The following is a 23,376-nucleotide window of genomic DNA, read 5'->3' on the forward strand; positions in this document are numbered from 1 at the left end:
CCACCCATTCATTCACGGGTCTGAATAGTTCCCTGGAGGGTGTGTAGCAGCACAGATAATTTACTTCTGGTAGAAACAAGTGGTTTTCTGGAGGAACAAGTGGCAAAGATACGATTACAAGAATGCTTCTGAGTCACAGGGTCTCCTGGGATGCTCCTGTGTTGGTCGTTTCTGAGAGATGAGCTTGGAGTCAAACTAACAACTAGCTAAATGGTTTGAAGGATTTTCCTGTTGGGGGTGAGGTTGAGGAATTACGACTGTTGTCTAGTGTACTGGATCTGGCTGAGATGGAGTGAATTTTCCCCATAGCAGCCCTCATAGTGCTGTGCTTTGTGTTGGTAGCCAGAAGGGTGTTGAGAACACACCAGTGTTTTGGCTCACGCAGCACCAAGGCTGTTTCTGCAACATTCCCCCTCACCAGTAGGCTGGGGGTGGGCAAGATCTTGAGAGGGCACATAGCCAGGACAGCTGATCTGAACTGACCAAAAGGATATTCCATATCATACGATGTCAGCTCAGCAATAAAAGCTAAGAGAAAGGAGGAGGAGCCAGGGCGTTCTTTATTACGACATTTGTCTTCCAGAGCAACCACTGTGCATCCTGGAGCCCTGTTTCCCAGGGAAGTGGCTGGACATTGCCTGCCAATGGGAAGTAGGGAATAAATCTTTTGTTTTACTTTGATTCCGCGCGCGGCCTTTGCTTTTGTTTTATTAAACCACCTTTATCTTGATCCACATGGCTTTTTCCATCTTAATTTCTCCCCCCCGTCCCGCTGAGGAGGGAGTGATAGAGTAGCTGGGTGACACCTGGCATCCCGCCAAGGTCAACCCACCACATCTAGCTGCCATTGCAGTGCTGTACACAGCAACAGAAGGGAGACTTGGAGCTGACCCTCTGCATTACTGGCTGATGGCTTGTCCAGCTCTTCATATACCTAGAGGAAGACTATGTGCACCTGGTTCTCAGAGTGACCTACAGGCTACACTTGCGGCACTCTGACTGGTGCCTTGCATTCTCCTCAGCCTCCAGATATCATTCCTTCATTTTTAGTGTCAAGAGTGAAAGGCAATCTGTAGACCTTCACTGCAGGGGCTCTGGAGTTTCTCCTGATGCCTTCTACTGTGAGGAAAGGTGAACTACGTCTAAGAACAGGCTCACTTCTGAAGGCAAAATGGTTGCTGTGTCTGAAGAAAAATGCTCCTCCAGTATCATCAAAAGTAGGAAAATATGATCCATTGTGGGCGTACTGACATGGAGATCTGAGTAGCCAGGCACTGACAGCAAAGCCTTCACATTTCCGCTCATCATTTGTGGAGAGTCCCGCTGAAGTGCATGACAAGGTTGCTCAACCACACCTGAATTTGGATTCTTGGAGGATAAAGCCTGTTCTATAGCTGCTCCCTGTGTCGCAAAAGCACAGGTGATTTTAGCATTAGACATCAAATGTCACGGGCTACTGAGTTAGGGAGTTAACACGTACCTAGAATCACTTGTTAAATGAGCCACGCACATTGTTACAACTGAAAGTTCACGTGCCTGTTTACAGCCTACAGCAATGGTGTTGCTTCCTTTGCACTGTTCTCTTTGTGCTAGACTTTTCTCTATTTTTCACAGATATTTGGGGACATGAGAGGCTAGAAGTACTCCATCTATTCTCAGGTTGACTTGCATGCAGAAGTACTGTTGCTAAATTAATTCCTCACACCTCAGACCAGCCTGATGGATGATGGAGTGGGAAGCAGAGATAAATGGGTCCCCCCCACATATCAGGTAATATGATTGGACAGCCCAATTAAGGAGGGTATAGCGACTTCTAATCTGAGTTTGCAGTTGTCCCTGCTTTGCATGGAAGATTCAACCGGATGACCTCCAGAGATCTCTTCCAACTTAAATTACTCTATGAGTCTAATAACAGAAGGATATTTTCAAGAGAAACTACAAATTTGTTCTTCCAACTACGAATTCACCAGGGTAATTACTGGGACTTCCTTTGCATGTCAAAGATGAGTAAAGATTACACTCTTTCGAAGCACATCAGTAAGTAATATAGCAGTGAGTTTACTATTTTTGGCATAAGAGAAATCATATTCACCTCTGCGTGCTCTGATTTGCCTCTAAATTACATATGGAAATGCCCACCCAAAATTACACATAGAAATGAAAGAAAAATTCAGAACTGGCTGGATGCCCTGTGCAGACCTGTGCTGACTTCATGGTCACTGCCATCATAACGGTAGTTACTCTTACTTAACGCTGTGAGGCGAAGGCAGGATTGAGCCCTATCCCTGGTTGTCTGCACTCCCTACCGTGGATGAATAAGGAGGGATTACTGTATGTACAGCAGGTGCCAGGCACGTTCTGCGGCACTTTTATTTCCTCTTCTTGAGGAATTCACAGACGAAGTAGATGGTGACTTGGCACTCGGAGTCGTTCCACTCTCCTGTGCTGAGCATTTCCACACAGTCCTCGTGGCCAGCGGGGTCGTGAGGCTCCCCTTCCTTCCAGTTACTGTAGTTCTGCAGCGGGCTGTTGTCTGCATACACAAACTGTCCTTCTTTTTCCATGTCGTTCAGCCCAATGAAGGCTCGGAAGAAGCCGCTGTTGGAGATGTAGTCAGCAATCAGGGCGTTGGTTACCTCATCTTTAGGCATGGCCAGTGTTCCTCCTCTGTCCCTGCAGTGGATCAAGGCTTCTCTGTAATTCTTCTCTTCTTTCACGATGTAATAGAATTTCTCGTCTGTCTCCCTGATGCCTGCTATAACTATAAAGGGGGAAAAAAAATTGTACAATGGCATTTCAACAGATATTGAAGGTGCTTCTGTTCCAATATAACAATGAGATGATTTTTATATTCGAATTAATAGAAAAAAAGTATTCCCACCACTGAATTTGTAATGAACGGTGTGGATGTGATCAGACACTGATGCTACTAATGGGAGTGACAAGCACCTTGCACACACTAGGACACGAACTATTCCGTTCTGATTGGCATGTGTCTCCTGTGACATTTAAGTTTTACTTCACGGATCTCTAGTACTAATCAGATTAAGGCATGCTAAATGGACAAAGAGCAATGTCTAACTCTGGATCACCCCTGTCGCTTTGCATATTTTTGAATACAGCTTGTGAAAAAGTGCACTGAGGTAGAAATACAGGGGTATAGACAGCTTTTCAGGCCCTTCCCATGTAGAGGAGAGTCAACGTGACTGTGAAAATAAGACATTTTAAATACAGCCTGATATTCAGAGCTGCTGTAGCAACTGGCAATGTGCTGCTGGCCAAGTGCCATGGACTAGGAAGAAAACTGTGGCTGCTCAGCAGCTTTAAAAGGCAAACTTCTTAACCAGCGTATATCCTAGTGAACTAAGCAGTGCCGAGGAGCATGCCTGGGTAGCTGGAAGTTGATTGTCCCTGCTGACGGATTACTGGAATGGTTCTGAGCAGGTCTTTGGCCTGAGGCAACTAACACTCTCCAGAACAATTCAGGAGTTACCCCAGGCGCAGTTTAGCAGTTAGTAGCGGGACACTCCTGATAATATGGCATTCAGTTTTGTAGGATTTAATAATATAGATAAAGGCTGTTCTGTGCCGGTTGCCCACATTGCCAGAGAACAGTCTCAAACACATTTAATTTACTGATACAGACCTAGTCCTAGAAGCAGTGGTGGACTTTTCTCAAAATCTCTGCTGTGCCAGGAATGTGCTTCCTTCTTTTCAGTGGGGGCAGTTCGCACTGTCCACCTGACAGCACTGCCTGCAAACATGGCTTCTTGTAGCCCACGTGTTGGTCCCTTGCTACAGGAGAATGATGCTTGCACTGAGGGGAGCACTAGGAGTACCGTGTCTGCAGCCTTCCTGTGCAGCAGAAAGATCAAGAGGTTCCTATTGCTCCTCCTGCCTTTCTGGAGCAGATTGGCACAAACTTTTTCCTTTCATTGCCTGAGTGGCCATGGAGCCTGAGTAGACTGACAGCCCAGAGGCGGTTAGCAAGCTGTGCCTTGTGCTTTTCATGATTCTTTCTGTTGTGCTGTTGATCATTTTTGTATTGTTTTTGCTTCTAGTCATCTGCTGCTTATATCCTTACAGGTGCAAGACTCTCTTTTCTGTGTGTTTTTGGAGTGCCTCACACCGTGGGACTTTCTTTCTGGGTTATCTATGAATGCTGCCATAGAGCAGCAAAGGTAGAAGAACAGCAATGATAAATGTTATAGGACCCAAATAGATCACATCAGATACATAATGATCCTTACCGTTCTTTACAAACTTGATGGACGTGTTAAGCCGAGCAACATTGATATTCAGTTGTCCAACAACTCTGCGGTATCTTCCACAGTCACAGACCGTGCCTGATGCAATACAAAGGATAGAGGATTTATCTGTTCAGAAGCATTTGTGTGTGTGCGTGGCGGGTCATTTGTAGCCCTCTTCCAAACTTTCTGAAGACTTGGCCTCCACTTGTGGAGAGCCATTCTCAACCTGCCCTGCTGGCCATACTTCTGTTGGAAAAAGCACTTAATATTTTGGCACTCTGCACACTTGCTAACTGTCTTGAAAATCTCTGCTTTTAAAAACATGGATGGAAGAGTTTGCCATCTTCTTTCCACTCGTATCACTGTAGGATTTGCACATCCTCTGTCCCATTGATTCCATCTAGCTGCAGAGATGTGGTTTGTCACGGTGATCACTACAGCGTTACATTTGAATGCCAAGAAGTCTACCTTTATATCCACAGACAGCACTGGTTCCCAGGTCTTCTAACAGAAATAACAGCATCCATGAAATGGGGAACTGCTGCTTTCTCTGTGAAGGAGTTTTGTGAATGTGCATAGAGGTGGGATTGGCAAAACTTTGGCAAAAAGACCATGTTAGTGAACGGCTGCATGCAGCTGTGATACAGCAGAAATAGTTTATGCCAACTCAAATAATCAACAGCTTTCAAGCACTGAAGACTCAGTTATATTTTTGTTGGTAAACTGAAATTTGGCTTGATGAAAATTTTTCTTTGTTCCTCTGTTATTCTCGGGAAGCAAATTCGTTGCCGATGGTTTCCCATTAAGAACCAAACTGGCATTACATATGAAATCTCCTAAAAATAAACACAGCTGTACATTCAAGGTGGGAAAACATTCAAGGTTATTAGGACTGAGAAGAACCTTCAGGGTCATCAGATCCAAATTATTCTCCTGTAAGTAGCTGCATTGCATTCATTTGACAACAGATTATGCTCTATCTAAACTCGCTTATGTTTTTTGTCCTCATGCTCCTGTTAGGAAACTCTCAAAGGACTTAATTCCTTTTGTATTCAGAAACCTTCTCCTACTTTCTCGTATAAATATACTCCTGGCCTGTGTTAGTTTTTATGATATCAAACATTGCCCATTAATTTAGGTAACTTCTCCATATTTTGGGTATGTTGGCCATATCCAGCCTTCGTTTTGCTAAACGAAGCTTTTTCAGTCTCTTCCTGTTCATTTCACCTGTTCTCAAGTTTGTCCATGGTCCTCAAAATTTTGTGAAACTTCAGACAAACCAACCCTGAAATCAAAGGCATTCGGCAGAGAAAGGTGCATAGCATACCTGCTTTCCCCTTTTTTCCAGACATCCCTGATAAGCCTTTGGCTCCTTTGTCACCTGAATAAAGAGGAAAATATATTCTCAGATCTCAGACAGTGCACATGTCAGGGGAGCATATTTGAAAAAAATGTTTCATAATATATTAATGGTGTGCTTCTGATAGGAAGCCCTGATGTACTGTACTGGTAGATGTGCCAAGTCAAACAAACCGTGCTTAATTCTGGTGTATGGAAATAAGGAGAACCCTTTAATAGCTAACTCACTGATAACACAGGCATCTTGTGTGCTGCTGGTTCCTGGTACCACTTACTTTAAATACAAACTGCACTACGATACTGAAAGGCTGAAAGCACTCAAGAAATCTGCGAGAGGTGAGACTTGGGTTTTCTCGTTGCCTTGCAGGACAGAGCCCTTCCCTGGGTTCAGTAGCTCCATGTCAGGATGAGGCACCAGACGAGGCTCATGTGCATAAGCCACTGAATTCAGGTGCGCAACAGATGACGTGTGCGGGCAGCAGTTAGCACCTGCACGAAATGAGGTCAGCAAGGAGCAATGTGTCATTTCAGATATAGTTCATGGAAATGTGATTTATTTTCATCCAACTGCTTTCCTCTTCTTCTGTAAATCATAAAAATGATAGAAATACTTCTCCAAATGCTATGCTACTATGTAAGTGGAGGTGATGAGCTTTTTAAAAAATCTTAGCTGTACTTTGGATCAGGAACAGCTGGACTGCATCTGAAGTTCATGTCAGCTCTTCTTTTATGAATTAAAACCTTCAGAGGTCAAAAAATACTAAGCTTGCTCCACCTTGTTGATGGCCATGTTTTGATGTGCGTTTTCCAATATGTGGTTGTGTTTTCTTAAAGAAATTAGGAGCTGGCTGTCATTTTAATTAGCCTTGCTTGACACTGCACACTTATAAGCTGAAAGTTCAGGGTTGCTTCATTAAGAACTTGAATGTTTAATGGCAGATTTAAACAGTGACTTAGTGACCTTTGCTTCTGCAAATAAAGAAAGAAAATGAGAAAAACTAGAAGGGGACAATAAATTGTACATTCAGGGTGAGGGACAGCTTGATTTAAAGGTTCAGAGCATTGGTTTACTTAGAGATAAAGAGAAGCAATTTGTGGGTTTCTTAAATTCTAGTCTCCTTTGGTGATTGAAGACATCTTAGGAGATAGCTATCTGTGTCTAGATACTTCTGAAAATTAGTCCCTTGGGACAAATTCTTTTGTTCTTCTCTGATACTGAGGCTGGCTAGTGGCCATCAAAGGTTTATGAAAAAACATTGGCTTCAGAAGATCCCTGGAGAGATTGCTCTACCCATTCACCTGCATGCCTGCGCTGATGCGCTGGTTAGAGACCACAGACTTCCCCTGGGGATGGTGGAGTCCCAGCTCAGCTTTCAAGGCAGGTCTCCTTGTGGCAGAAGTTATATTCCTTCTTAAGTAGCTCTTTAGGAATACCAGAAAGGAATGTCTGAGCCTCTTCTCAGGCAACTAGAGCATAATTTCATGAAATTATTGTCCAGGCAGACTTGGAGTCTACCTTGATTTGCAAGGAGCAGTTGTCCCTGGGTATGTGAGTGTTTTCTTAAAACTCCTAAAACCGTTTCCTTACCGAGCTACCCTGTGCATCGCTTCCTCACATCTGCCACAGCAGTGCAGGTGACAAGATGTGGCATCCTGAGCAGGAGCAGAATATAGATTTAGGCCTTCAGCGTCCAAAGCAGAGGCACAAATCTGGCTTTCTCTTTCAGAGCTCTCAGAGGATTTACTTAATGAGGGACAGATTTCTCCCTTCCTCTTTTAACATCGAAGAGAATTGATTTCTTAACTGATAAAGCAAATTATTTTAGCCAAGTAAATCTGATATATTGCACATGGGAAATAAAACATAAGTGATTCAGGTAGCTCTTGTCACCAGTCTTTATGCATAACTTCACTTGGAGAGCATTGGTCACAGCTGTTATTTGATATTACTCCATACCTGGATCTGTCACAAAACACATATTTACCTTGAGGGAAAAAAACAAGAAAATCCCAGACCAGAGCTTACCCTTTCCACCAATTGGACCAATTTTCCCAAGCATTCCCTGGTCACCAGCATCCCCCACAGGTCCTTTGTTTCCTAAGAGAAGAAATAAGGAGGAAAAGAGTATGGATGTTTTCTATCATTTCTTTCCCAAGGCATTAGTTAGGTCTCTGCTGCTGCTATTTTTCCTGAGTGTGGCCAGTCCGTGCGTGTGGCAAATTTGAAATGAGTGGAGCCCTGAGCATAGTTGGAGGAGGACAGCACAGAACTCTGCTGCTGTAGGCTACAACCGTAGGGCATTGCAAGGCACCTTAGTAAAACTGCCGGTTCAAATGTCCAGAAACGTCCTGTTTTCTTACAGAAAATACAAACTAAAACTGCTAGTGACTATTCAAATATGATATTACTTCACAGCCAAATTAGGCCGACAACAGGTTTTATTTGGGGGTTGTTTTTTTTTTTCTCTACTCCAAACAAAAGCCTTTCCATCTTCCTTGAGGTAAAGTCCTTGCGGCTTTGCAGGGAATCCTTCTCAAAGCAGGACTGCAAATAGGGAGCTACTAGTTTTGCTGTATATGCTTTCCCAGTCCTCATAGCACCAAAATAACAGATGCCTTTTTAATTGATTAATAGTTTAAGTTCTAAAATAGCTGGCTAAAGATGACAGCCCAATTTAGAGACTCTTAGTTTGCACACTGGATTTAACATCACTAAGATGCTTCGTAAATGGTTGGTTACTAGATTCCCTTGTATCTTACTTGATCTTTTTAAGGTAAAAAGCAAAGTCATATGAATGCATTTAAAAATGGAAAAGGTTTTCTATTATAACAGTAACAACAGGGTGATTTTAAAGTTTCTATAAAAGTCAAAACTTTCCTGATTAGTCTTAAACCACCGTCAAGGAAGAAAAACCATGGATATGCATTACCATTAACCTCTAATGATAAATTAAGCTTTTGAGTTAATGTCTGTAAACAAGGCTGAGCCCATCACATCTGGTGCTTCCAAATGCTCTGCCCAGCTCCCACTCTGTGTGGTTATGGGATATGTTTAATAGGGCCAAGTCCTGAAACATCTGTGACTCCTTGTTCTCAGCTCAGGTGCCGTTTGAGCAGAGGAACTTTGTTTCTCAGTGTATGCCTCAGTTTGCTTTTCTGCAAAGTAGGGACAACTGAGACCAAATTTTGCTGAATGTCCTGATCACTAGAAGTAACTCAAAATTCAGTTTCAACTAAAGGATCATTTCATTAAAAGAACAGTAATCTTTCTGATTATACATATGATCTGGGTCTTCTGGATCTACTGGGAGAGCAGCAGTAAATGTACTGGTTTATTACACGACTGTTTAAATTTATTGCTATACATAGCTGTCTTACATATCGGTAGGCATTGCATCAAGCTCTCTGAGTATTGTTAGGTTCACTGATTAATGTTTGACAGAATTGTGAAATCCACTGGTGCAACAGGAATGAAAAGCATTAAACATCACCGATCGTATGCACCAGTACAGTTGTGTGTAATGATATTCACATACCAGTAATGGCCAACAAACTGTCATAAATACCTTTTGGTCCTCTTGGGCCAACCTTCCCTTGTTTGCCCACTTCTCCTCTATCTCCTTTTTCACCTTCATCTCCTTCCAAAAAACAGAAAAGAAAGCGTCATGGTACATTTCTCTCCGTACAGTAAGTGCAACTACATGTCCTCAGAAAGTAAAGTTCACAGTTTGTTTTCTACTGATTTATTTTTATTTCACATTGGAGGTACAGTAGCCTTGGGTTAAATTTCCAGAGAGGATCTAGTGAATCTGACCATCATGAGGAAGAGCTAAAAATTTTACCTTTTGGAGAGGCTGTTCCAACGTAAGAATTACATAACACCAACTTCTGTTCCTACCCTGATGGCCATAAAGCAAATAAACAATCCAGTCTTTCTCTGTTGGGAAACCTGTACACACGCAGGAGAACTGCCAGGAGAGACAATAGGAATTTATTAATTGTTCCTAGTGACTCTGTTCGTACTGACTCTGTGTTCAAAGTATGCAGATGCTTTTGGAATGAGAGGAATGTAAATATGTTGAAATAGATCTTAACATAGACCGTAGCACTTAGTACAGCAGGAGTCTTGCCTTCAGTTTTTTACAGGTGACATTTATATGTTGATATAACAAATGTGTTTTACAATTACTCCAATGCTTTATTTTGAACATGTCATACACAGAGTATGTAAGAGGTAAAATCATTGCATTTATTACAGTGGTGCAGAGAGTTCTCCAGATGAGATCAAGACCCTATTATACAGGTTCCTGTATAGTACTGCTTAACTACTCTTACTATTAAGAGACAGTCACTGAGCAGCTTACAGTGTGAAAGAACAAGATAGCAATTAGTAGGAAAGAAATATTATCTCCTTCCTTAGGTAGCATTCAGTTTCACTTGATGTTATGCAGGGATTTTGAGGCACAACTACAGTTGATTTTCTTGTCTTCTAATTCTTAGTTTTGAGCCAAATCCCAAGAACATCATTCCTCTTTTTTTTTTTCAGACAAATGCTAGCCGGGGGGACGCCGACCCCTGCACCCCCCTGCACCAAATGACCGGCACTGAATACAGGCAGCTTTCCAAAGCCTCTCCCCCTGCTCCCTACCCTTGTCTGCAATGAGCCTTGCTGCGCGGTGGGAAGCAGTGCCACGGTCTCTTGGCCAAGCCAGGATCTCACGTTTGAGTGGCAGCCAGTCGTGCCTGTGCCTGCAGCCCGGAGCAGGAGGAGAGGCTGCAGTTCAGCATACGGAGAGCCAAGGGAGAGAAGTCTGTCTGGATGTCAGCAAAAGAGAAGTGAGGACAGAAGAGCATTATGTGACAAGACCAATAACCTGTCTCACTGAGGATGGTGCCTCCAGCCCCGGCAGAAGGTGCTCAGGGAACTGGGTGTGCTGACTGGGAACTGGGTGTGCTGACTGTGACCTGGGCAGCCACTTCCAGCCTCCCATGAGCAGTGGTTTAAAGGGCTTGCCTGAGCCAAGCGCTGCCTCCAGACCACTCATGAACAGCCACTAGTGATTCTTCCCTGCACAGATTAGTCCTGTGCCTTTTCAACCCATTTATTTTTTTGGCCCCTGTAATACCCTGTGGCAAAGAGGTCAATGATTTAATTACATGCTGAGGGAGAAAGTACCTTCCCATGGTTGCTTTGAGACTGATTGTTTCATTGGATCATATTCTCATTTTCTGAAAAATACTGCCCACTCATTTCTGATTTACGTTCTCCTACTTCTGTAGCCATAGGCAGCATATCATGGGCTGTTCTGTGGGGTGATGAGAGATGAGAAGTGGTGCAGATTAATTGCAGCATATAAAATGTATTAGCTGTTTGGCTCCTTTCCATTCAGTTACATGGACTCGGCTGAGTCCATCCCTGTATGCCAAAAAAACCTCCAGTGTTGGGACTCTCTTGTGGAGGGCACCCACCCCGTCAGTCAGCGTGCCCTTTGGGGGTGGTGGTCAATGGTCCAAGCTGAGGAAGATAAAGGGCTGAACTTCTGTCTGCGTTAAGGGGAAGAAACATTTGCTGGAGGGAGGATCAAGGAGGAAACGTGATGGGGTGTGTGTGCTGGCTCACTCAGGTGCTTTGTTTTTAATACCAGCCGCTACAGGACAAAGTAGGAAGGGAAAAGGTTATAAACAGCCAGCAATAGAAATTTTAAACATCTTTATTTTCACTGGTTCTTAAAAAATACTGGAAAAGTCATTATATATTTGCAAAAGCCAAGCTCCTTAAATATCCAGTTGAAGCTGTGAGTCTGAGCCTGGAGCTGATGGCAGGATGCCTGCTTGTATGGAGTTCCTGTCTAGAGATCATCAGACAGCAGAGCCAGAGAATGTACAGTTTAATTTTGCTGTTGACCTCAGTGCTAACAACACTTAAAATCGAGAAACCAAGAAACCAAACTTTCCAAACCCATCTATGAAACCCTTGAGAAAACGGTAAAAGTCACTTCTCAGTAGTTCAGAAATTCAGAAGAGATTCCCAGAGGCTGACAAAGGGCTTGTGAAATGAAATTCCAGGAGAAGGTTAAGAGCGGATCTGATCACAGTGTGCAAACCCATATGGGGGGAAGAAATGTGTGAAGAAATGTTTCACATCTAACCTTTCCCCATGCAATGAATTCCTTTGTGTAAGATACGCTGTAACTCCGAGTCTGGTGTAGAAACTGCTGAGGAAGTTTCTTTGACCTGTGTCACACAGGAGAGCAAACCAGATTCCTGCTGCAAACCAGGAGATCACCCTTCACCCTGGCAGTCCACATTACCTCTCTCAGGCCAACTAGTTACATGCCCTGTGGCTTGCAGACTGCTCCATTAGGTTAAAGGCTCTAGAAAGACTTGTTTTCTGCAGAAGGAAGACCTCTGTGTGAAAAAGATGCTTTTTTTTTCTTTCTTTTGGGGGGTAAGAAACACTGTTTAGGCGGTTAATCTAGAGTCCAGGAAAGAAAGTCAATATACCAGTTGCCCTGGTTTCAGCTGGGCTAGAGTTAATTTTCTTCACAGAAGCTAGCATGAGGATATGTTTTGCATTTGGGATGAGAAAATGTTGATAAGGTGCTGATGTTTTGAGTTGTTGCTAAGTGGTCAAGGATAGTCCAGCTTCTCGTGCTGGGCTGCCAGCAAGAAGGCTGGGGGGGGACGGGAAGCTGGGAGGGGGCACAGCCAGGACAGCTGACCTCAACTGACCAAAGGGATATTCCATGCCATACAACGTCATGCTCGGCATATAAAGTTGGGACGAAGAAGAAGGAAGGAGTGGAGGGACGTTTGGAGTTATGGTGTCTGTCTTCCCAAGAAACTATGACGCGTGATGGAGCCCTGCTTCCCTGGAGATGACTGAGCACCTGCGTGCCCATGGGGAGTGGGGACTGAATTCCTTGTTTTGCTTTGCTTGTGTGCGTGGCTTTTGCTTTACTTATTAAACTTTTTATCTCAAACCATGAATTTCCTCATTTTTACTCTTCCAATTCTCTCCCCCGTCCCACCGTGGGGGAGTGAGCGAGTGGCTGCGTGGTGCTTGGTTGCCAGCTGGGGCTAAACCACGACACCAGTGGAGAAGCTGTGATTGTTTTCTGAAGGTGTTTTCTTCTAATCTCAGTTTCAACATTTTAAGCCACTAAAAACTGCAATGATTTTTTTCTGAGAGACCTTGGAGCAAATTTATCACACACAGGGCTGCTGGAGATGAAGCTAGGTTGGCCTGTATGGTCCATCAGACTGAGAGACGACAGATGAAAGGGGTAAAAGTTGTGGGAAAGTTTGTTCTGAAGATTTTGAGAGATTAGGGAGCGTCTCCACTTTTATTGCTAACATCTCATGTAGGCCCAATTTTTGCTCAAGCCCTGTAAAAGCCTAAGGGAGAGGGAAGTAAGATCTACCACCTGTTTCATCTTGGTGGAAAGCAGCCTCCCACAGTCTGCCTTAGTTTCCCTACCTAGGAAAATGGGAAGGATAATAATTTGCCTATCTGTAAGGGAGGGAAATCCTGCTTTTCTCCCCGTATTGCAGCTGAGAACGGGTAGGCCATTACAAAGCAAGGGTAGAAGCAAAGAGTATTAATTAGTGGTACCATCTCATTGTTAACTTAAGACTGGATTAAGCCCAGTGTTTGATAATATGATGTTATAATTACAAATGCATTGCGTCCTCCTTTAGGTGTTGTGTGCAGCTATCTCAAATTTTGGCAAGAAACGTGAACTCTTGGGTTATGCTCCCCCCTTGTGGTCCCGCTATGATTTGCAACGAGGTAGGAAGGATTATGGGAGGTTGGTTGACTGTTTTGGGCAGGGATTGAGTTGGCTTTGTTTCTAATTTATAATGACCATTTTTCCCTTTCCTGTGGGACTTCATGTGGACAGGCCATCCCACTGTATTAGCCACTTTTTTTCAATCTGCCAGAAAACTGAATCTAAATCCTGGCAGTACTCTGGACTGGGGTTTTTGAATTTTGTACTACTGTGCTTTGTGCAACATGAGTTTTCTTACAGAGCTTCCCCCGCTCTGATCCCTGACCTCATATGCTTGTAGTCTGTACCTAGAGGTTAACCTCTCCTTTGAACTGCTTTACACTTGGGGGAGCGTCAGGTTACGTTTTGTCCTAATTAGCAGATTGTCACCTTAAAACTGTGGTTGCAAGGACGTCAGATAATGCACTGCACTGGCATTTGAAGCATGGGTGAAACACTTGAGACAGTAGCTGAAGCAAAGCCATTTCTCAACCTTGTTAGTATTCCCTCAAGCTGATTCACTTCTTTTGTGTCACAGATTTAAAAAACCAGACTGTTAAAGTAAACACATGGAACAATAAATTACTAGATTCTTCCAGCTTGGGACTGTGCAAGACAGAAGGAAAGCAGAAGCCATAAGCAGTAAATGACTTTTGTAGCCCTTAGAAAATTTTAATTGTAATTGAGAGGGAACCCCAGTCCTTCCTTCTATAAACAAGTCAGGAAAATGCTGAAGGTCTAATAATCAGCAGAATTTTTAGGCAGTTGAAAGGGGCTCTGCATTTTTAGGAATTTCACTTAAATAACACAATGTTGAAAGGTTACATTTGGTAAGAATTTAACCAGTAAGAATTTAATCAGTAAGAATTTACTGACCTTCAAATGACTTAGATTTCCCTGCTGAATCTTTTGTAGGCAATTTTTCTGGTTTGTATTCACAAATGGATGAAGTTTTCAGGTTAAATTGTTCACATATGTTTAGTGACTCTCCAACTCTTGTGATCAAGGGCTGACCCTGGTTCTTGGAGAATCAGGGTGTAATCTCTGGGCATTACAGAGCCCACTCTTACCTATAGAGGCAACCCAGCATCAGGGTGAGAGCACGTCTGCAGGCTGCCTAACGGCTAAAGCCGGGAGGAGACTCCTAGCTGGGCTTGGGCATGTTTCCCTGTGAGCAGGTAGCCTTTGCACTCAGACCTCTGCTGAGAGACTCCCCAGGTCCACGCAGGATTTTACTAAGACACTTCGCCAGGTGTGCTGGCAAGTCATGGCCTCAGGTCAGCTCCAGTTCCTGTCTCCTGGCCAAAAATACTACAGAAATGTTAATGCTCTGTCAACCTCTCTTTTGCAGGTATACCTTCCTCCACACTCCTCCTACCCTTTCAAATGATAGAAACACCACTTATGCTGAGCTCCAGTACAGTTGTCCTCCCACATCAGATACTCTGAACCGAGAAAAGCCCACCACCAGCCAAAAAGTCCTGGAGAAGCCCTGGGGGCACAACTGATTTGCTGTGAGGGGAGGAAGGATGGTTAATCTTGATTAGTATGCACATGGCTGGATGCTTTGCACTGCTTGCCTTGGATGCATTTAACATTCCTGGGCATAGGTAATGTCCCACCACAAAGGCTTTCATATGTAATCTCTTAATGTGGTTTTATCTTCTGATCATGCATGACACATGCTGAGCTCCGTGTTTCGTGCTCATAGTTCCACCTGAGTTGGCATAGGGACCCTCCCACCTCCACAGACAGGGTGTGAACAGTACAGGCGATTCTGCCTGTCCTGGGTGTTAAATTAAAGGGGTAAGAACACGTGCATAATTCTGAAGCTTTGAGACTCCTCCAGGAGCAACTGAATGCCTTGCGCTCCTGGAAGAGCCTTGCAGAGAGCCACAGGATTAGCTCTGCAGCCTACGGACACTGAGGGACCCTGAGCGCGGGGAACCTTTGCAGCACTTGCTCATGCACAATCTCTATTGAGAGGTTTTGTCACCAGAGGGAGTCACAGACTCCAAGAAATAAGCAAATACAGCCTAGTTTGGCTTTCCAGTGTACGAGCACATCATAGCTACGAAAGCCTCAAGATTTCCTCTAATTTCACTTTCAGTGTTTTTTAGTTCCTTAGCAAATTTCCCGTAGCAGTGGGGATTCTCGCTTTCAAGCTATACATGGCTAGTGAGGACAGGATTTCTTGACTTCTGCCTATCTGACATGATGTCCTGTTCCCTGTCCTCCCCGCCTTCAGCCCCCAGCACTGACCTGCATGCCTCCCTCCTTTCTGCCTCATGTTGGCCACTCTTCTGACCCTGTGTTGAATTTCAACTCCCTAAGCAGAGGAATATCAATAAGGCAAATACCCATTTTTAGTAAGTGAGCTGAATCAGCTCAGTGGAAAGTCTGATGAGTAAACAGCTGAGCCAGCACAAGGTGAGGGAAGGACCACATGGTCAGAGTGGGAGATGAAGAAGATGTTGGGCTTCCCCTTTTGGCAAAAAACCTGACAAGTGCAGCTGTAGTGTGCAACGGCACCCATAGCCACTCTGCCAGGTGCCCTGCAGGAACATGCCAGGGCTCCACAGATTCCACCATCAGAAATGAAGCATTTTGCTCATAAGTTCTTGGACACGTCGTCTTTTTTCACCCAGGTCCAAATTAGACAAAAGGGGCCCAGTCACCTTCCCTGGTGAAATGGAAAGAATCTTCAAGGATAAACTGGATTCTCTGCTCGCTTTTCCACTTTCCTCTTATGAACGTCCATTGGCTTCAGCAGAAATACCCTCTTCTCCTATTGCATTGCATGAGCCAGACCCAAGCCTTCAGTAGGCTCAGTGAAGCTCTGCTGACCTGTATTATTTAGAAGTGTGGCCACTTGTGCATGACTGGGACATACACTATTTCTTTAACAACACTGAATTAATTTAAATTATTCCTGATTCTCTTTTCACTTGGTTTTCCCAATTTAATTTTCCCAATCTATTCCCATGCCATTCTGACATGATCTCAGAGACCCGTGGATTACAGTGACTTTAGTGAGGAATCAGACAGACATTGGTAAGAAATACAGATTCAATCTCTTTTGAATTTATGTATTTAAGTAAGTCCCCACATACCTGCTTTGTAGCTCAGGCTGATAAACTTCAGAAACCTAACAAACATAAGCTAAAATGAGAAAGTCTAAAAGACATGAAAAATAGAATTATGTGTTGAAATTAAAGGGTTTTTCGGATCAAATGTGAGGCACTATGAGGGAAGTTTAGTTATAGGTTTGAACAGGCTATAGGATGTGGTAAGGCATTTTATATTTTTGTAAGGAAACGTGGATAACAGCATATCTGGTTTCTGACAGAGTTTGAGATTTTCCAGGAGTACAATTGCATAAGTGAAATTAAAGCTGAGAGACGGACAGCTATACTGGAGACCACAGTAAATGCTATTTTGAGGCACCAGCCAATGTCATAGAGTTTGTAAGCATCATTTGTCAGAAATTATGATAAGGAAACACTTTACATCTAAATTGGTATGGGAAACTCCCGGTATTCTTCAGATTTCATCTTATTCCAGTTTCTCAACCTGGATCTGACTCAGACCTTTGAAGTTCCTGTGTCTGGATTTCAAGAGAAATGAGCTGGGACCTGGGACAGATAGCAAGACCTAGAGCCAGTCTTCTGAAGCACTGAGCTCCCAGGGATCCGTACGAAGTCAGCTTCTCCCCTTGCTCAAGCTTTTAATGGGAATTTAGGAGTCAAAAGTTTTGGGCCCTCTGCTTATTTCTGCCCTCATGTTGTTGCTTATTGATTTACTCAGACCAGGTCAGATCCCATCTCACCTATGTCAACAGCCCACTTGGAACTTCCTTTGCAGGTTAAACAAAACTTTGCGGTCCCCAGGAGAGAGCAGGCTAGAAGATGGGGCAGAAGGGCGAGCCCAGGGCATGGACCAACAAGTGGTGCGCCTGCTCTCCCCGCGCTGGCTGCTGCCTCCCCACGGTCCCAGCTCCTCTCTCAGCTGCTGCAGCAGCCAGCCTGCTTCCAGGCTTGGAAGGGTGGGAAGTAAGCGCCAGGGCCGTGACTAATTTTGCTAGGCCAAGCACTTGGCTGCCCTGGGAAATTCGTTGCTTTGTTTATGCTTGATCTGGTTCTGTTTGGACCCAAGAAGTCGATGGAGTACAGGACTTGGCTTTTATGGCCCTAGTTACTCAGCTGTGGATAAGCGTTACCTAACGTCAGTTTTCAGAGCTCCTGTGCCAAAGCACAAGACCAAGTTGTTCCTAAACATCTCAGGTCAAACACCAAAAATCACTAGTTACAAATACTGAAAATCTGTTTCGATCCAAAGCAAAGGTTTTTTTTTCATTTTTGGTTTCCCAGGATATTTCAGTAAGGGTCCTAGAAATGCCTCCCACATTTCTATTTTCAACTGCTACATAAGCCAGCTTGCTGTGTACTTCAAGAAGGTGTACTTGCTTTTTCAAGAAGGCAGAACAAGACAGCCATTGCACTAGGACTATGTTCATAAAAAAGCATCCCCTTTTTGAGAAGAGACCTGAACATTGCCAGGAAGAGGAAACCAGGACAGGAGCGCCAGCTTTTGCTTTTATCTTATTCTTTTTGTTCCTTTCACTGGAGTGCCTACTGAGTAAATTTCTTTGCATAATTCTTTACAAGCAGGCTTCAACTTTCATTTGCTTGCACCAGCAGTGGAAAAGCAGTAGATAGATGGAGGGGATTGCAACCACCAGAGGTCAGACTTAAACTCCTCTTCGTTTCTAATGCTGAGCAGTTTAATTCAGACTGACTTCTGTCACTGCAACAGAAAGCGCAAAAGGCTTACAGGGCGTTTACTGCATTCCTCTGTTCCTGGGAGACTGCATCCTTCCAGAGTGTTTTCGAGCTCTTTGTGTTATACACAAAGGCCTCTGGTTTTGCCTCATGCTTTTTGAGAGCTGATGGGACTGTCACAACTGGTTTGAAGGCTTTCCTGATAATCAGCCTGGAATTACCCTTTCTTTTCATCCCATCACTCATATCATACTTCTCTTGTGACTTCTCAGGTATGAGCATAACAAAGAGTATATTTCTGAAGGGGAAGAATTTGGCTTGTACAAACTAACTTGGAAAAGTTACATGTGGCTTGTACAAGAAGTGACCAATTTTCTCTACACTAATGACCCTTTTAGAACAGGCGATTTCCAGAGTGAGCATGCAGAGAGGTCGGGTGCTTGCTCCTGTAGCAACTGTGAATGCCTAGATGATGAAGTGAGTAAGGCAATCTCCAATAGTGCAAGAAATAAAGGGTTGTAAGTTCTAAGGCTCTCCAGACAACCTCATGTATCCCTCAGCTTCCTGCTCTCCTTTGTGCTGTGTGATGGGAACAGCGGTATTGCTGCTGTATAGCACCAGGGACCATCCCACTTGTAGCCCACAGACAGGATCTAGCCTAGAGGGCTAGATCTTACAGAAAGTCTTACAGCTACTGAGTGCCTTCTAATTCCTTGCACTTCTGGTGCTCTGTCCCATTAGACACTCCCATGTTCATGTGGAAGGAGGAAGTTGCTGCAACGGGAATGTGGCCTGTGGTGGTAGAAAAAGCTGGACAATGTACTGTGTGAGCTCAGCACCTCCATCTTGTGGGAGAACCACTGTGTTCTACCATAGCCAAAGATGCTGAGCAGGTGGGGCTGAGGGAGTGAAACTTGTGCGAGGTGGGTCAAAACCATTTTCAGGAGAATGGTGGACAAAGAGGCACAACACAGCACAGAAAATAAAACTTACAGCAAGAAAAGTCAATTGTCCATTGCCAGGCTTAAAGTTTGAGCAGCGAAGTGTTGCCTGAGGCTGTGGTGTGGTCATAGTCCGGGGATCGTGTGCTCTGGGTCTGTAGACACAAGATGGATAGAGGAAAACTGGCAGCGGGACAGTCTCTTCTGCCATATTAGGTCAGCATGTTTCATCCTTGACTACGAGGGATGCCTGAGGAGCAACAGGGTAGTTCGCACACCCAGCCTGCTCAGCCTTTAGTTGCCTAGCTGACCGGCAGTCAGTGCCATTGAGAGCTGCTTGTAACTGCCCTGGATGAGCTCAGCTCTGGTAGGAACTGAAATGAGGCTACAGGATCATAGCACATAGACTGCAAAATGTATCTGATGACCCGCAGTGGATGCGAGCCAGTAATTTGGAGGTGATTTGCTCAATAGTGCTTTTACCAATCACAGATCTTAGGCATGGTAATCTAATTTTGAAAAAGAAGTGAGGACCCTGCCAATATACTGTTTGGCTCCTCTTGTGTCTTGGTGTCAGCCAAGAGGCAGCAGGACTGGTAATGACTAAATCCTGACTTTCTCAGTATCACACTTGCAAAGAACCATAATATCTAACCTTTAAATGCTCCCTATACAAGCTAGACCACAGAAACCAGCTGGAGTCCCAGCTAATCTTGTGTTGCCACCAGACCACCTCATTAGCCTTGTGACTTGTTAAACACAATGCTGTCAAACTTTGTTCTCCAGCCTGCCATTATTCAGATACTAACCAAACAAACTCCCACTAGCTCCCTCGGGGATCATTACATCTCTCTGCATTTATGTTGTGGCAGCAAAAGTTTAAGCTTGGATTGTAATCATAAAGATATTAACTTGCTGATTAAAAATGGTCCTTCAAGCAACGTGCATTTGAATAACCCGTCATAAAAACAAATGAGTCTGTAGCGGTGCTTTTGACTTGATAATCTTTTTTCTGCTTAAAATTTAAATCAGTTGCATTTTTTTCTCTCAGTCTGTAGCCTATAGAAAAATACAATGAATTACTAAAAAGAAAGCAATAGTTCGAACTGCAATCACTGTGGTGTGGGATATATATTTTAGATCTGTCACTGCAAGACAGATTTGTACGTCATGGACCTAATTTTTAGCCGAGGTACCCTCCAGACAATTCCATTGACATTAGTTGCATTACACAAAAAGTAAGTTAATGCAGAAAATTTGGTTTCAGATATCTGCAAAGTGTTTTAAAGATAAAAGAGCTGCACGTGCCAGAGCTGATCTAGTTCTTGTTGAGATCTGTAGTGAAGGTCCTGTTTAATTCAACGGGAGCTTCTGGTCATGTCTGATGAATGCAGCAGAGCTGTGTTTACAAGTAAGCATTGGAAAATAATGACAGTTCAGTCATTTTAAATATTGCGTCTCTCCCTACCTATAGATGCAAAGTGAACCCTTAACGGTTCACAATGGGTGCTTACTTTTAGACAAAGTCAGTCAATTTATGTCTGCTAGTTGTACTGGTTGTGTGATGAATACAAGTAAGAGAAGATTTATGAGAAAGATGCAAAAGGACATGTCTAAATTATATGAGACTATGAGACAGTGTTCCTGAGACAAAAGAAAAGCAAATTCAAATCTCCTTGCTTCATCATTCTCCCCCATCACAGTTCCACTTTCTAGATGTTTGTACAGTCCGCAATAATTCACATCCCCAGCCCATGCCCCAAGCCCTCCATGTCTCTATTTTTAAAAATCAGCCTTTATCAGTACTGGTCTCAGCATTAGCAACCTGATATTCCTCACCTTTTGGTCCAGGCAAAATTGTGTGTGTCGAGCAGACATCTGTTGTAGGTCGATTGTCAACATCAAAACCAAAAATCTGAACTTGGAAGATAAAAAGCACTGCTAGGGTCCCGTATTTCTTTAGCTGTTGTTCTTTCTTGCTGCTCATCCTTGCAGCTTCTCAGGAAATGCCTTTCGTTGTTGCAGTCTTAACAAATGCAGCTGATTCAAAAATAAATTCTCCACTCACTGAAGCAGTGCAAAGATTGGGAGCTACATGCAAGAACAGCTAAATAAAGTGAAGAAAAGGAGTTTGACGATGCTGTAGTTATTTCTGTCCTGCACATTATCCAGGATATTTATTTAACACTGACAGCTGTTTATTCAAATTTATCTCCTATCTGTGAGATGTTTAGCTGCTTTTGCCATGGAAAACTTCTTCAATATATGGGGATATCTCTTCTGTAATTTTTTTTTTTTTTCCTTTCAGCACTGACTCTTCATGCCCAGATTTTCACCTACCCAAGAGACAAAAGACTTTGGTATTGTATCCAAGTGAGTACTAATTAGTTATAGGATACTTGTGGCTGGTTGTGTGTTGGAAGAGTAATGCAGACTCCATATAACATGTAGAGAGACTTTTCCACAAAAGCTTTTCTCCAAGGAGACAAGCTGTTTGTGACAGCGGACAAGCTGCCAGTCTGCTGTGGGTGGAAGTCGCTGGTGCTATTTCACACCTTTTGGGTGCCATGTACCTGTAACCCCCAGAACAGGGAATGAAAAATTGATGTTGCTAATGGGTGTTTGAGCCAGAAACACACAAATGATGGTTTTGTGCTTACAGGTTGCTCCACAATGGTTGGTCCAAGCCCAGATGATGTTGGTAGACACAGTACAGAAGGGCAGACTTCAGGATTGAAGCCACAGAGTAGGACGTGCTTGAATGACTGTAATACCTCCTCCCATACTGCCTTTCTCTTCTCCTTGTTAAATGGGAGAGACCATACATCAGGACAGTGATAGCATAGGCACCAGTACAACATCATCTTTGGGTTGTCCAGGAAGCTGCTGGTTCCTATCTGCATGAGGTAGCTCTCAGGTTTTCAGTTGGGTGCTGGGACTTTGAAACCAGGTCTACGAGGTCTCCTGGATGGAGGAACAGGTAGTGTGCAAAACCGCTATATATCCTCTTGGAAGGAGCTGTGGCAGATATACATCTGTGTGCAATCCCTTCCTAGAAAAAAACCCTAGCTTTCTCTTAATGAGAGCGCAGTAACCAGAGACCACAGACCATTCGAGGTAGCTCATCAGAACAGAAAGGGGAGATGAGTATCTGTAATCTTTCCAGGAATTTTGTTAACTTCTGGTTTCTTACACAATGAAGGCGACAGCTACTTGAAGAGCTAAACTATGCTTTTGAACTGCCTACCATGTGAGAGCACGTTTGCTTTCCATTCTAGGCAAAAAATGTATTTCCTATGATAATAGTTTTTTAGATGCTTTCCTCATTATTTAAGAGCGTATTAGTTCCTTTGCCCTACGGTGTTTCAGCCTTTCGGTAGATGCAAAGAGTATCAGCACTGATGTAAAAGTGAATACCTTCTCTTAAAGGCTGAAGAAAGGCTTTGATTTCAAGCTTTGTTCTGGCATGAAATGTTGGCCAAAGTCCCAAGAGGGGTCAAGACACTCCTCTTTCTTTCTAGCCCGGTCACAGACTGCTCCACTTTTCAAAATACTTTTCTTTTTTGTTAAACTGTATACAGTACTTTTCAGAAATAAATAGTCATCTCTGTCCTAAAGAATTTTATCTAGCACCTTCAAATGTGGCCTTGATAACAGATACACCACAGCTAGAGGGAGAGGAAAGAGAAAGCCGGGATTATAGATGGATAAAGCTGTACCAGGAATAAACTTGTTCCTCTGTGATTTGCGTTGGGCACTGTGCCTCTGACTTGTACACTGTAAATCTTTTTTATTTATCTTTTTCTTCTCTTCACTTTCCATTTTGTGAGCAGAAGGTCAATGTAAGAGCAAGAATAGAGAGCGTAGGAGTGGGAAGCTAGTGCACTTAGCTTTGGAGGAGGCATTTTGGGAAATGTTGCCAAAGTGACGTGAATGATGCTATCTGTTCCACAGTACTGAGAGACTTACAGTGACTTCTTTGTTATTTATAAGGGATAAAGAGGGGTAAGTATAAGTGAGAGAGGAAGCCATTTGTTTAACCACTTCAGTCATTGACCAGGACTAAGCAGGGAACATTTTTCCTATGCTACAATTGCTGTGATCATTTTCAAATGTTCTCATTCCATATTAGAAAATAAATCAAGACCCTACTTTTTTTTTCACCTCCATGAAAGTCACAAAAACCCTAAACACAAAGTGAGAAATTAAGTGTAATATATCCAAGAGCTTGGTAATGAAGGCACTTACTTAAAATGTAGATCCAGATTCAAAT

General features: G+C 43.5%; 1 protein-coding gene across 1 annotated transcript; it reads right to left on the minus strand.

The window, feature by feature from the left end:
- Positions 1 to 2,369: 2,369 nt before the first annotated feature.
- Positions 2,370 to 21,383, minus strand: COLEC10 (collectin sub-family member 10 (C-type lectin)). Its single transcript, XM_010294346.1, has 6 exons — positions 20,943 to 21,383; positions 9,176 to 9,247; positions 7,636 to 7,707; positions 5,578 to 5,631; positions 4,251 to 4,346; positions 2,370 to 2,761 (listed from the first exon to the last, which is right to left on the minus strand). The coding sequence occupies exons 1-6, from the start codon at positions 21,088 to 21,090 to the stop codon at positions 2,370 to 2,372; spliced, it is 834 nt and encodes a 277-aa protein (XP_010292648.1). The 5' UTR covers positions 21,091 to 21,383.
- Between the last annotated feature and the right edge of the window lie 1,993 nt (positions 21,384 to 23,376).

Source organism: Phaethon lepturus, unplaced genomic scaffold, assembly GCF_000687285.1.
Source record: "Phaethon lepturus isolate BGI_N335 unplaced genomic scaffold, ASM68728v1 scaffold7259, whole genome shotgun sequence".
Taxonomy (NCBI): domain Eukaryota; kingdom Metazoa; phylum Chordata; class Aves; order Phaethontiformes; family Phaethontidae; genus Phaethon; species Phaethon lepturus.

What these genes read in the sequence shown, in the direction of transcription:
- COLEC10 (XM_010294346.1), bottom strand. Translation starts at nt 21,090, where the DNA reads ATGAGCAGCAAGAAAGAACAACAGCTAAAGAAATACGGGACCCTAGCA. An exon ending in TGGAAAAAAGGGGAAAGCAG is followed by an intron (nt 4,347 to 5,577) that starts GTATGCTATGCA and finishes GTATTGCATCAG; the next exon opens with GCACGGTCTGTGACTGTGGA. An exon ending in CATCAAGTTTGTAAAGAACG is followed by an intron (nt 2,762 to 4,250) that starts GTAAGGATCATT and finishes CCCCCTTTATAG; the next exon opens with TTATAGCAGGCATCAGGGAG.